We start from the raw sequence: 14,425 nt of genomic DNA, 5'->3' as shown, positions 1-14,425 counted from the left end.
CCCTCCATCCAGTCTTTTAGGTTGTTCCATAGGCTTGATCTACCTTGGAGCAAGGTGCCGATAGGGATTTGGACCTGAGAAGAGAGGAAAGAAGAGAGACCTGCAATGTCTCTTCTTGGAATGGAGGCTGTCCTTTGAGAAAGGTCGGCGGGTCTACTTTATCATAAGCTTTTTGAGGTGTATGGGATGGAAATAGGGATTTCTGCATTAGTTCCCCTATGATGTTCATCTCCCAAGTTTCTAAGATATTCCGCCACCCTGTCTCCCTACTAAGGGGTAGCTTTTGCTTTTGTTAACTCTTGCAGGAGTGGTTGATCTGGAAGCTCGCTAGGATATACCTGCGCATCACGCTTAGCATGGTTCAAGGTAGGCAGTAGGAGGATTAGCTTTCAACTGAGCTTGGCACTCACAAACTAGCTCTTGGGAAGCTAGGAGTCTCTTTTTCCTTAATAGGATTTGGATATTCCATAAGTTTTTTGGGTAGTTGACGAGTGTCAATGGGTTCTTTGGCTTGGGCGGTGGCACGTAGCATATCTTCTTTTTCACATAAAGAAGTTGAAGCATGAGTTATTGTGCACCGGAGTCAAAACCGCTTTTGATAATCACTCGGCTTTCTCCCTTTCCAACTTTGGTGGCTTTATTTCGCGAGCATCAAGTTGCTCGTGCTTATTCAAGGGCACTTGCTTGACCCTGATTTTGTGAGGTTGATGCCTCCACAACAGCATGTGCCGCAACCCTTTGCCTGTTTTGTAGCCTGGTCATTGCATTGAGAGGGACTGCTCGAATGAAACCACCTCTACTACTCAGCAAGTTAAGGCTAGTGTTGGGATTAGCTTCATGAGCCTTTCAAGAGGATCCTGGTCTCAGCAAACAATCTTTGTAAAGGTGATCGATACCACACCCTACACACAATGGAGCTAGGGTGGGAGCACCTGCAGGGACACTCGCCATACCCTTTCGTCGATTGGGACACTCAGCCACTTAATGAGTTTCGCCACAATCATAACACTGTATAGGTGGTCTTTTAGTTGTCCGGTTCATGTCTCTAGCCTGAGGTAGCCTGAGGTATCGGGGCTGCTAAGTACACATGGTACATTTGATCACCCTCCATAACATAGTGACTTAGGATTTTGTTATGGCTCACCCTAACCCTCTTTGAAACACATCCAAAAAGAGATTACTTGGTGAACCGCAACTATCGTTGAAGATCTTTCCAATGGCCGAACTCATAACCCTTGAGGTCTCCAAGCTCTATAACTCCCTTGTGCAGTAATTCCACCGTGTTTCCCGCGAGCATTGTCACACCGCCGCATTGCACTACGGGTCCTCGTCCCTCCTCTCACCTCACTTCACTCACACACACTCACTAGCATACAATAAGGAGAGAGATTAGCAAGAGAAAGACTCAATTGCACAATGGGAGAGTCTGTTATATTATGAGAGAAATTCACTTATATACATGGCCATAAGTATTCACACTCACTGAAACTATGGCCGGCCGGGAACTTTAGGCTCATAAGAGGCCTAATGCTATTACAATGACTACTCTCACAATATATCCATGAAGTACATCACTTAGGACTTCATCCTAACTTACTACCACACACTCTTGAAGTGGGAATCACCATAAATACTCCGCCATCACACCATTACGGGCACCCATCCAAGTTGTAGCTTTTGACACTATTGCTTCATATCTCGAATTCATATCTCGAATGTATGACCCTTTGGTGTATCTACCATGACTCCTTGATGTAAGATAATGGTAGTAGCTCTTGTTAATCCTATGATTGGATTAACAGATTTCTAAAGGTGGGCTTGTTGGTTCTTGGGTTTCATAAGTGGGAGTCTCTAGGATTTCTCCCTCATTCCCATCCTCGAAGAATTCTGTCAGGACTATTTGACAAACTGGTGTAACTCTGGGTAACGCGGGCTGAGGTGGGAGGACTAGGGGTGGTAAGGGCATTTCTGGTACCCTAAGGATTCCTCTTTGGGCCACTTCTTGGCCAGGTTGAGCCACGTTATGATGCGCTGGAGCTGGCAAAGCCAGCGGTTTCCTGGGGTTGGGGGGGCAGTGCCTGAGGCAAGGCTCGAACTAGAGCTGCCTTGTGGTGGTAGCACTTGGAGATTTCATGATTGTCCCACTTTACACATTATGTACGATAGAGGCTTGGTCGCGGTCTCAAATGAGGACATTTGGTGCCAGTGTAGTTTTCTCGACAGGTCGGGCACCATACAAGTTCCCTTCTAGGATAGAGATGTGGATGGCCCCCTTGATCCCGGCCTTGGTTGGTTCTCCATTGCATTAGGGCAACGGCCGATTACTCGACACTTTGTCCAGACGTAGACTCTTTTGCCTTATCCTTAGGCTTTGTGCTGGTGGTCTTGAAGGAGGTTTCTGATGTGCCTTCGTGGAGTTGTCGGGAACACGTTCCCACGAAGTTATCCTCAAACTTCAAAGCACTCCTACTCTGCAGCATTGTTTATAAAGGAAGTATGGTCTAAGGCAATCAAGGAGTTATGCAGGGGAATGTCATCGAGTCCCTCCAAAAATTTCCCAGTTAACCTCTTATCCAAGAATTTATCTCTGGTGCTACGTGAGTGCAGGAGATATTTGACTCTATGAATGTAGTCCCTGATGGTTTTACCCTCATTTTAATTGACATTATTCAGCTGTTCAGGGGGCTCCATCGGGTACCTTGACGAGAATACCCCACTTTGAAAGCTTCTTTTAAAGCTTCGAAGGAAGCTTTATCCTCCATCTTCAAAGATCTAAACCATTGGCCAGCTTTTCTATCCAAGGTAAGGCCAAAAGCACTTATCTTCGTCTGGTCATCTATGTGGCCAAATGCTTTGCAAATCTAATTAAACATCTCCAGGTGAGTAATGGAGTCACCTGTTTTATCGAATTTTGTGAGGATTAATTTAGAGATGTTTGCTGGTTTGGTTCATTCATGTCTAGGCTGTGAACATGTGCGGGGGAAGCCATGCCTGCGGCTACCCCTCTCCCTATTTCCCTAGCTAATCTTAACATTTCAGGTGTCAACCCTATCATGGCCGCGATCTGGTTGGGGAATGGGTTGTGGAAGAGCGGGTCCAGGTGGATAATAGACTATCAAAGGTCTCTACCCTCCTCTAGGACGACTGGGTTGTGGATCTCGTGGTCCTGTTTGATATACTGGGTTGTGGATCTCGTGGTCCTGTTTGATATACTAGGTGTGCCCCTTGAGGAGGGTATTGTTGATAGATAGATGGGCCTGGTCTTTGCGAGATGGGCCTAGGTAAACCCACCCACTTTGGTATGATGTCTATGGCCTTTGGGAAGATGGACCTGGTTCTTGGTTTGGCAAAGTTTCCAAAGCTCTAAATGAGTTAGCCACCCTTGAGACAGGTATGGCTCTCCAGTCTGGTAGCTGGGTCTGAGACTGATGGCTCTCGCTATGGTTGATTTCTACTCTAAGACCTAGAGATGGAGTAGGCCCACCACTTCCTTGGGGTTGATCCATATCTCCCACCCTAGGTTGCGGTTCCTCAGACTTTGTGTTTCCTAGGGTAAAATTGTGAAGCCTTGATGCAAGGCTTTACCGTGAATGTGTTGGACAAGTGGTCTTTCCATCCAATGTGGTTCAGGCTTTACCGTGAATGTGTTGGACAAGTGGTCTTTCCATCCAATGTGGTTCAGGCTCTCTTACCTCCGGGATTGGAGTCCCTCATCCACTACTGGGGAGGTCCTCGGTCTCACTGGTACTGTCAAAGACAAGCACCATTTGATTCCACACGATATTTACTTATGGGTCCGATTTGACTTGTGAAGGGGCGTCTAGAGAGCTTACTTCATCGAAGAGGGGGTTATTTCGCACCAACCTACCCTAGCGTAGGTGCATGGAAATAAGGAAGTGTAGTGCAGAACCCATCTAAGAAAGGAAAGTTTTTTATTTAAACAAAAGGAACGACCGTACGCTTGTTGTGAGCAAAGGGGCGTACACACAGAGGAAGGGATGGGAACGGGCGTTCACTTCCTAGGGAGAGAAGGAATGAACGTTCACTCCTTTAATTGGCACAGGCATGTGCTTCAGAGATGACGAGATGGAACATGCGTTTACTTCTCAGGGAGATAAGGAACATACGTTCGAAGTTAGTGTAGTGTGGAATGGGCGTTCCCTTTGGATGGGAAGGGAACGGGAGTTCGAAACAATGTGCCAACTGGAACAGGTATGCGCTTCAAAAACGAATTGGAATGCGCGTATGCATGTAGGAAAATAGAAAATACACAGGCGTCCAAGATTCGGTGTAGATTGGAACGGGCATGGCAATGTGAAGCCATGGATGTTCGCTTCAAAGAAGGGACAAAATGGGTGTACACTTCCAGGGGAAGGGAACAAAAGTTCGCTTGGCAATTCAAGGAAAAGAGAAGATGCGAGCGTGGTAAAGTTTGGAACGGACGTTCGCTTGGGAGCGAATGGGCGTGGCATTGTCACACAGGGAATTTTTAGAAATTGACTGGCCTTAATGGGGCTGCAGGTCTGACAGCCACCCTGAATATCCTCTCACACTATAAAATTTCCCTATATTGAATGCACTTCATGCCCAATTAAATGCATTTAATTTAATTTTAATGCTTTTGCAAAATTTATGCAGTAGATCTTGCCAAATTGGGCTGCATGTGTAGATGGAAGAGGCGTGGCAGATTTGCCATGGACATTCCCTAATGAGCGAACGAACGTGCGCTTCTCAGAGATGCCTGGTAGAATACAATTTCGCCTATGATATTCCTCCTTCTCCTGCTAAATTCAGGTGTCTTCCCAAGGATTTTTTATGATTTTGTTTTTACAAGCTAGAGCTAGTCTCTAGCTTCTTATTGATGTCTATAATGCATGGTTTAAGCTACTGAATTGAAGCTAATTAGATGATTAAACAAAAATGCAAACACGAAGAAAGAACACAGAAATTAAAAATTGCTTGAATGTTAAGAGCAAGGTAAGAGCACTCACAAGTTTCTCCCCACTCTCGGTGAAAATGCAAATGCTCTAATGCTCGATCAACAATCCAAACTCCGGGTAATCTCCAACAAAACACAAAACAAAACAATGTTAATCATTCTACCGGTGGATTTGCACTTCAATCGGGCTAATTCAAAGACTCTAGAAGCTAATGAATCAAGTGAAGGGCCCTAAGCTAAATGCCCTCCTCGGGCAACGGTGCCAAAAATGTTAATGGATAACATAATTCCTCACACACACAAGAGAAAGAATAAGAGAATTGTGCATGCAAGGGTCAAATCTGACGAATGGCACTTAGCTAACCCTGTGAGGGTTAACTCCCCGATAGGGGCTCACTCCACACTCTCCTTATGTCACCCAAAGAGAGATCCAAGGCTAGGTAATGAGCAAGAGGGAAAGAGCTATGAAGAGCTCAATCTCTACCTCATGCCAATCGTATGTAAATAAAACATGGTAGATAGCAATGAGAAGGTAGAAGAGAAGAAAAAGAGAAAGAGAGAGAAGGCAAGACTCAATTGAGACAAATGGGATTATCCCTTTTCATATTTCATGAAATGTCTCATATACATGAGCTCATATTTACAATGTCCGGCCGCCCAATTCCTTATGATCGGCAAAGTCGTAAGCTCAGTCATCCCATGTCTCTTTTACAAAAATAAGCACTTAGCGAGGTTAAAAAAAGATGAGTTACAAAAAGGCGTAGTAGTCACGCGAAAGGTCATGTTAATTGGAGTGGTTAATAAATATAGTGAAGCATTTATAGACTCGAAGATCTGTACACAAAACATGAGTTAAGTATGTTGTGTTGAGAAATGAGAAGGAAATATAGAGAGAGTGAGCAAAGAGAAGGACAGAAAGAGTGAGAGAGAGAGAGAGAGAAAGAGAGAGAGAGAGAGAAGCAGCAAGAGCAAAGAGAAGGGAAGAGAGAGAGAGGATAAAGAGAGTGAACAAAGAAAGGGAATGAAAGAGTGGGAGTGAAGGGTAGAGAGGGAGAGAGACAGAGGGAGGATAGAGAGAGTGAGCAAGGACTGAAAGAGTGAGAGTGAGAGTGAGTGAGTGAGAGAGAGAGAGAGAGAGAGAGAGAGAGAGAGAGAGAGGGGGAGGCAAGAGTGAGCAAAGAGAAGGACTGAAGAGTTAGCAAAGAGAAGGATAGAGAGAGAAAGGGGGGGGATAGAGGGAGAGAAGGAGAGCCAAGAGAAGGATAGAGAGAGAGAAGGAGAGCCAAAGAGAAGGATAGAGAGAGAAGGAGAGCCAAGAGAAGGATAGAGTGAGTTAGCAACAAAGAGAAGGATAGAGAGAGAGAGAGAGAGAGAGAGAGAGAGAGAGAGAGAGAGAGAGAGAGAAAGAAGGATAGAGAGAGAGGAGGGAGGATATATATATATATATATATATATATATAGAGAGAGAGAGAGAGAGAGAGAGAGAGAGAGAGAGAGAGAGAGAGAGAGAGAGGAGGATATAGAGAGCAAGAGAGGGAAGGAGGATCGGAGGTAAGAGAAGGATATAGACGGAGAGAGAGAGCTACAAGAGAGAGAAGGATAGATAGAGTTAGCAAAGAGAAGGACAAAGAGAGAGAGAGAGGGATATAGAGAGAGAGCGCCAATATAAGGATAGAGAGAGAGGGGAGAGGATATAGAGAGAGTTAAGAGAAGGATAGAGAGAGTGAGCAAAGAGATGGAGAGAGAGAGAGAGAGAGAGAGAGAGAGAGAGAGGAGGATATAGCGAGCGAGAGAGGGAAGTGGCATAAGAGGTAAGAGAAGGATAGAGAGGGAGAGAAGAATATAGAGAGTGGGAGAGGAAAGGAGGATAGGAGGTAAGATAAGGATAGAGAGGGAGGGTGGGAGAGTGAAAGGGAGGGAGAGAAATGGACGGTGGTAATAGAAGAGAGAGAGAGTGTTAGAGCAAAGAGAGACAAGGATAGAGAGAGTGAGAGAGGGAGGGTGGAGAGTGAAAGGGGAGGGAAGAGAGAGGGGGAGGGAAGAGAGTAGGAGAAGGAGAGAGAGGGTGGTGTGGGCTAGGCTAGGCTGGGTTGGGCAGTGGTGGGCAAAGATGGTGGTGGCAATAGTTAGAGAGAGATTATTCAAGTAGAGAGAGAGGATAGCCAAGAAACACTCCCTCCACCAAGCTCTCTCGGTGACCATCCCCAATCATGAGATGCAACCTATCTCCATCCTAGATCTATGGCAGGGTCTAGGATATCCATCATTGGAGAGGGAGCAAGAGGAGATTCCTAGTCTACCACAACAAAGCGGGATCGTCCTAATGCCGCGTCCACAAATCTATGGTGTCGTGCCAAAATCACATCAATTTGGTTCTAACAGCGACGTGGTAATTAGTGGCCAAGGGGACGTGGTCTCCTCGGCCGCTCTAATCTCAGTGACCCTCGATATGGTGAGTCCAGTGCCATTAGTTGTGATCCGAGAGTGGGCTATGGGGCTACCGAAGGAGAGGGTGCCTCTGACCTAAAGAAGCTGGTAATCTTGGTCTGATCTAAGCTAGGTCACGCGATCTGTGCTTGTGACTAAATGAGAAACAGACTCAGAAAGTAAGTCGATCACTCGATTTGGTGGGCCGAAACCCCCTCTGAAGAGAAAATGGTATCTCCCCTTTCTAGTCAATCTATCTTGTGAAGCCTACCTCATAGGGAAATTCCCCCTTGTACTCGTAAAGGTGACCTAAAGATATACATAAGAGCTCGTCACCGCCATCGGACTACCTCGATATGTGATCACTGTGTGTCCCACATCACTCTTTGTGAGGTATGAAAGATCATCACCTTGGTTTTCCCAAAGTTCAGAGTGAGCCCTCTCTATGTACAAAAATCCTCCAGTGCATCCATATGGCACTCTGTGGGTCTGGATAGATAGTGGGGGCAGAAATCATAGACAGTGGGAGAGGCTCTGATACCAGATGTTGGCTATTAGGGTTTACAAGAGTGATTGGCAAGAGGGGGCATGAGATAAGCTTGAAAGATTAGGCATAACATTCTGATGAAGGTCCTTTCATAGGAGAGACCTCCCTTTACAAGGTGTATACGTATGCTGCCACCACATATGCCACATGTCAAACCTATGATGCCAAGTGTTCCTACTAAGAGGTGTCACCTACATACATCATTTCTTACATAGGATCCTCTTAAGAGGTTGTTCCCACACACAAAAGGACCAACACACTATTGTCTGTTTACACACACTAAAATCACTTTATTTAAACCTAGAATACTAAGTTATTAAGTGCTAGTTTACATAACCACCTGGCACCGGTTTATTCCCACATTCATCAATATTGATATTTAACAATCTCAACTCTCCTCCATTATCCATGACTCCGTCCACACCAGCTTCCCCTGTACCACATTTTTCACATTCATCAATATTAATATTTAACAATCTCAACTCTCCTCCATCATCCATGACCCCATCCACACTAGCTTCCCCTATACCACATGTTTCATATCTAGTTACAAATCGGTCCTGAATCCACTACTTAACCTTGCACGATAACTTCACGATGTGTTGTGGATTATCCACACCTCTCCTAGCTGGGTAGTAGTTTCACCATAGAGAACCTAGGTGACATGCAGCCATGATCACCATGATTATGAAGGGGGGTATGTTAACCACTTTGTATATTAACATGGTTTCACCTGTTTGCCCTACCGTAAGGCACTTTGCTCTATCTTACTCGCTCAAATGTGTAGCTATCTTTTATAAGACGGTGTTAGGTTGAGCAAAATAAAATCAAGGCCTCTATAGCAAACCCAACCATATAGCATGGAACACCAACAAAACCACAACACCCAGCCACACGGTATATACAATCAATGCTCTCTCACTTCTACCTTGCAAATGCACAATATAACTCTGACATGAAATAGGGGAGTAGGCTATGTTTAATCAAAGTAGATAGCTTTCAAGTGGATTTGTACAACTGCAATAGATACCTTGAACATGTGAGCTAGTAGCAAGTGTTTATTTATATACAAAACATCAAGATGGATGGGTGGTTGAAGTACAAAAGGAGGTATCGATCTACTTCATCATCATTATAAAATTTGGCATGTATGATTCCCTCAAGAAAATCCCATGGAATGGTAACATTCTGGAGTGAGCCAACCACATCCATCTGAGAGTATGATCAACCCAAACCACTCGAACTCTGTCCGAAGTGAGCCAACCACGTCCATCTAAAAGTATGATCAACCCAAATCACTCGAATTCCATCTGGAGTGAGCCAACCACGTCCATCTGGAAACCTTCACTTCTTATGTGTTACATCCAGGGTTCAAGTACAAGAGACAAGTACATGGTATTTGATGTTCAATTGAAATATGCCACTTAACACACCCACAATTTATTCACACCACCGCATTGGGCAGAATGATAGTGGGAGAGTCGGAAGAGAGGTGATACAACTTATGAAGAGACACACCATGAGAATGCTTGTTTTGTTTCACAACATACCCTCATGGCCACAAGTCCACAACAATCAAATGAACTCAATAGCTTGAACATCAAACACACCTTAATACCCAAGACCAACCGCTTAACTTGAGGGGAACATAACTTCAAAAAAACTTCAAGGGGCTCACACACCGATGGATCGCACACACGATCCAACAATCCCACACACAAGGGACACTACAAGGTGGTTTTTACAAGCTCGAGTCTTAAGCACATCAAGGGTTTGAACAATGCTTCAACAACCCAACTCAAAAGAACTTTCTTGACACTAACACAACACTACACACAAGCAATAACACAAACAAGGCTCAAGGTCACTAACTTTTCCACGAAGCCCCCTTCCAAGCTGTCGTGGATCAACTGCTTTCTAGTCGGCCAGGGCTACCACGCTATCACTGCCACGTTCTTGCAGTTTGAAGCCGTCGACTTGCCATAGCACCTCACCATCGTGATCATGATAGGGCCCTGCCCGTGCCTTCACCGTGTGTCCTCCATGTATGCCGTCGTTGGCCAGATCATGCCCCACTCGCCTTCTTCCAAGGCTAAGGCTTACAGCCTTAGTATTGGAAATTTAGAGTTTGAGTTATAGCTCTTGTTTACACGTGAAAGAGCCACTTTTGCAAGGGCAAGGCTTAGCCCTTGGTCATATGCAAGCCCACCATGAGATAAGATAGCTTTTGCTAGGGTATTTGGCATGCCACTCCTCCACACACTAATGTTAGGTAAGCATGCCATCCATAGCCACCATGCCATACCTCAAGCATCCCACTACAAGACCACCATATTAGTGCCATCCATCTCCCCAAGTCCAATGCCATTAATCCTTTAAATACAAGAGCTCCAAGTGGTAATGCCCACCTCCCAATCACACATCCCATGTCCCAAACGAGACAAAAAACCATCGTGTGCTTGTCTAAGATTTTTCAAGAGCAAGAGTGCTAGTCATCATGTGAGAGCCTTTGAGCTAGCCATCATCATTTCTTGAGCCTTGTCACAATCGCACACACATTGTAACAAGAAACATGCTATATATACAAAGATGAGTTGATGCTCATTCAAATCCACAATGTAAGCATATCATTAGTGCACCCTTGTCGTCTAGCAGGCAGAGGATCCTGCTACTACTCCAATCACAATCACAAAGTGCATTCATTTAAGTATACCAAAGCTCAACACACACAGCCTTGGCTACTCCTGTATAGGGTTTTGTGGTTCTCCAAAACTCCTAACAATGGCACTGGAACATATAAAATGGCCTTACCATGTGCTGAATGTTAAAGGACTTTGTGTACATACTTGTTTAAGACTAGTAATGGCCTCGTGTGAACACTAGTCACTTGTATATAAATCAATTTTGATAATAAGCAATGCACACACTCATTCTCTTGCAATAGAATACTTGTCATCTCTTCTCTTCTCTTCTCTACTCTTGTGTGCATGTGCTCTATTGGATTCTTGCATGGTTGAATAGGTTTGCTTGTAGGTTGCTCCCTCTCATTAGCTTCTTCTTCATCTACTTTTTTGTGAGAGAGAACTACCACGTAGGCCATTCTCTTCTTGCCGCCATCTAGGCATAGAGAGCTCTTCCTTCACCGCCATAGCCATGGAGCATTTCTTGTGACAATGGAGTGAGGATGCAATGGATGAACTAGGGAACCCATATCACAGGACTCAAAGGGTAAGACCTAACAACACATGATTTGGCAAGGCAAGACCCAATGACACATGATTCGGCAAGGCTAAGATAAGCCCTTGACTTGAAAAAATGGAAAGATTGTTCACCTAGTGCTAATTTGAATCAAGCATTAAAATCCCACTCAAAAGGAGGCAACTTCCATTAAAAAAATGAAACCTTGAAGTCTAGATGCTACAACATCTCCAACCCGTGCTCCCCTTGCAAGACATGTTTTTTGCAACATTACATTTCATGAAATTAGAGACACAGAACATCTGAACATGGTAGAAAAGAGTACTACATTGTATAGACAATTTCCATGCTCATTCAGACCGACAGTAGAGGAGCAATTAAAGAGGCAACTCTCTCCCATGACCTCCTTGGTTTTTAGCAGTAAAATGTCCTAGTATTAGGACACTTTTGCACAGCAAAAAGTATCTTTTTGCCAACGTTATTTGTTGTTGATATGCCTAGTGGGTGACTCAAAAGAGTACATGTTCGCCAACATTATTAGTTGTTGATATGCCTGGTGAGGGAAGAGATTCCTCGTGGTCAGAAACATTTATGCTTTGACCTTCAAGGATTGGGTTCTGGGATATTTTTAAGAGGGCACAAAACTAGACTACATGCTTACTCTAAGGAACACATGACTTCCCTTTAAGGTGGTTTCCCACGATACAATTAATTGTGCTGAGGAGATTTTGGGCATTTATGATATGATATTGTTTTGTGAGGAATTCCTAACTTTGCCAGTATCAACACACTTACAAACTCTATGGCCAAGTGTTCACAAGCCGAGTTAAGTGGGCTGGTGGGAAAAGGCTATGAAGAGGCTATGAAGCCTGGGTCACACTGAGTGTGGCGGAAACCAGACGTCTGTGATGAGTGCAACGTCTGAAGAAAGGAATTGCTAGTTGGAAAACGTCTGAAGTGTGCCTGAGCCAGTAGCAACCACTGCCGCCGCCCTCATCTGACACCTGATGTACATAGTGATCGTGGAGAGACTGAAGAGCGAGCGAGGGAGCAAGCATGGTGGCGATGGTGGGCACTGGGGTATCTGCAGGAACCACCGCCACCGCCACAGCAGACAAGGCCTCCCTTGTCTCGTCCCTGCAGACCCGCCTGCAGAAGATGGTTCTCAGCTGGGACTACCTCCGCCTTCTCTCGGAGATCAAGGTTCTTTTTTCTTTTATTTCTGTTTTTCTGGTTTCCTGTGCATGAGAGAGCAAAGTTGTTATACAGATTTTGCAATCGTTGAGGACCATAATCCTCAAAGAGAGAGCTTAGGCCCCTCATTTTGAATATCCATGCCTAGGATTTGCATACTATCTAGTACTGGCTGAACCTTTTACTACAGATTGAAACTAAACTATTAAGGTAGGAAAAAGGTTGATATTTATGGGTAAAAATTGTGTAATCCCTCTATTGATCAAGTAAGGCAAATGTGAATGTTATCTTCTAGCGTAGACTCCTTATTATCATTATTCTCCTCAATGAGTTAAATCGAGAGACTATATCAAAACCTGATAAAATGCTCTTCAACATAGGATTGAGGATATTCATGAAAATTATTATTCCAATCTTTAAAAGGAATTGATCTATCTAAGCAATCAAAGTCTCCTCATCCATAAGAATGCCATACATACATTTGATAACTTTTTTAACATCATCCAAGTTTTTAATAAGCTCATCATCAAAAGAAAATGTAAATTGATCAGTAAAAATGCCTTCACCTCAAGTTTTTTTTTTTGAGTAAGCTCGAGGAGCCGGGTTCGAGCCTCACTTCCTACAGGGAGGAGTGTCATTGTAAGGGGCGGCGGGAGGAGGGCCGGCCCTTCACTTCTGATTTGCATTCCAGCATAGGCCCTTCCAGTCGGGTGGTTTTTTGACGGTTGCTCTAAACTTGCTCAATGCATTAATCAGCAGAAAGATACCTGAACTTGGTGTTACGTATCCTTTACCCCAAACCCACAACACGATAAAAGGCCAAAATCTCTGTGCTGAAAGTTTGCCCAAGTATTATTTACTGGCTTTACTTACATACATGAATGACCACCTTCTAAGTGTGCAAACTAACATGACATGACTTCCAAGATTAGTTTTTATGGCTATTCTTTACTGTTTTACTTACATAATTGTGGGGAGTATCCATACACGGGGGGCACCATCCTAATGTGGCAGGGACCGTCTACCTTCCTCCACACCCCATGTGTAGGAGCAACTACAGACTGAAGACCTGGTACTGTTTCTGTATTGTAAATGGCTATTTCATCTTCTTCTGCTAGGCTAATTTGAAGAAGCGGAAGAAGGAAGCAGCACATGGCTTACGGAGTGTGCCGCTTACGTTTGGGGATATCAAGGAATACCTGGCTGTTTTTGAACCTCTTCTGTTTGAGGAAGTAAAGGCCCAAATCTGCAGAGGAGAAGAAGAAGGGGGTGCGTTTTGGTCTTCAGCTGCCTGATTTACTCATCTGAATAAGGGTGTGTGTGTAGGCATCAAATATTAATAAGTAGGCTTGCAGGTTCTCTTGACTGGGAGATGGCAGCCATGATCAAGTGTGAGAAAGCACATGATTTCTACTTCGCCCAAGTTGCTGTCCAAGCTCACATGGTAGAACAGCTCACGGACAATGACATCATTCTGCTCAGCAAAGAGAAGGTGCCATGTCTCTCTCTTTCTCTCCTGCACATTTGCAAAGCAATGCAGCATATCTAAGTACTTTAGAGGGGAGCATCCCTTCACACATAAGATGCATCAACCTTGCTAAAGAGCCCAGTTTAACTCATTTCCTTTAGGCAAGCATTGGTTCTTGATTTTGATCGATGTGCTTTTTACTCTTTTCCTTTTTTTCTGGCCAGTTCCAAGAAGGGTCAGCCATTCCAAATGCTTATGCATTTGCAAGCCTTGAAGGCCGCGAAGGCAAGCAAACATTGAAGCTGAGGCTTTTTCTAGATGGAGAGTTCAGCGGATTAAATGAAAAGACTCTCTCTCGAAGTGCCAGGCTTTCAAAAATGCGAATGGCTATGCAGGTTGCCAATTCGGCTTGGTGGATGATCAAGGTAAAAACCCTCCAAAAGCTGTTGCTTTTTGATTCCCTTTGTTTGTGTGGTCTGGGGCCTAGCGTTATTTTGTTGGGGTCGGGGATGCAGCAGCAGCAGTAGCAGCAGCAATGCGCACACACAGTCATGGAGATGCAGAAAAGCATGATGGAAGAGAGAGCACACGACTCGATGTAGATAGCTTGATAATGAAATGTGTTCCAAGTACAAAAGATTAGTATACCCTA

The 14,425-nt window shown here is 44.4% G+C and overlaps 1 protein-coding gene across 3 annotated transcripts in view; it reads left to right on the top strand.

Moving 5' to 3' along the window:
- The first annotated feature begins 11,880 nt into the window (after positions 1-11,880).
- MAA3 (P-loop containing nucleoside triphosphate hydrolases superfamily protein) overlaps positions 11,881-14,425 on the top strand; it is a 59,569-nt gene continuing 57,024 nt past the window's right edge. For all 3 annotated transcript variants that reach the window (XR_015264228.1, XM_086787489.1, XM_086787488.1), the window contains exons 1-4: positions 11,881-12,314; positions 13,424-13,574; positions 13,661-13,797; positions 13,998-14,198. Coding sequence is in view for 2 of the 3 variants with exons in the window: in XM_086787489.1 (XP_086643615.1) it covers positions 12,168-12,314; positions 13,424-13,574; positions 13,661-13,797; positions 13,998-14,198 (636 nt within the window). In the remaining variant the exon portion in view is untranslated. The remainder of the gene's footprint in view (positions 12,315-13,423; positions 13,575-13,660; positions 13,798-13,997; positions 14,199-14,425) is intronic.

Source organism: Cibotium barometz, chromosome 51, assembly GCF_041138505.1.
Source record: "Cibotium barometz isolate CiBa-2024 chromosome 51, ASM4113850v1, whole genome shotgun sequence".
Classification (NCBI taxonomy): Eukaryota; Viridiplantae; Streptophyta; class Polypodiopsida; order Cyatheales; family Cibotiaceae; genus Cibotium; species Cibotium barometz.
The sequence above is the reverse complement of the archived record's forward strand: the minus strand, read 5'-3'. Positions and strand labels throughout refer to the sequence as shown.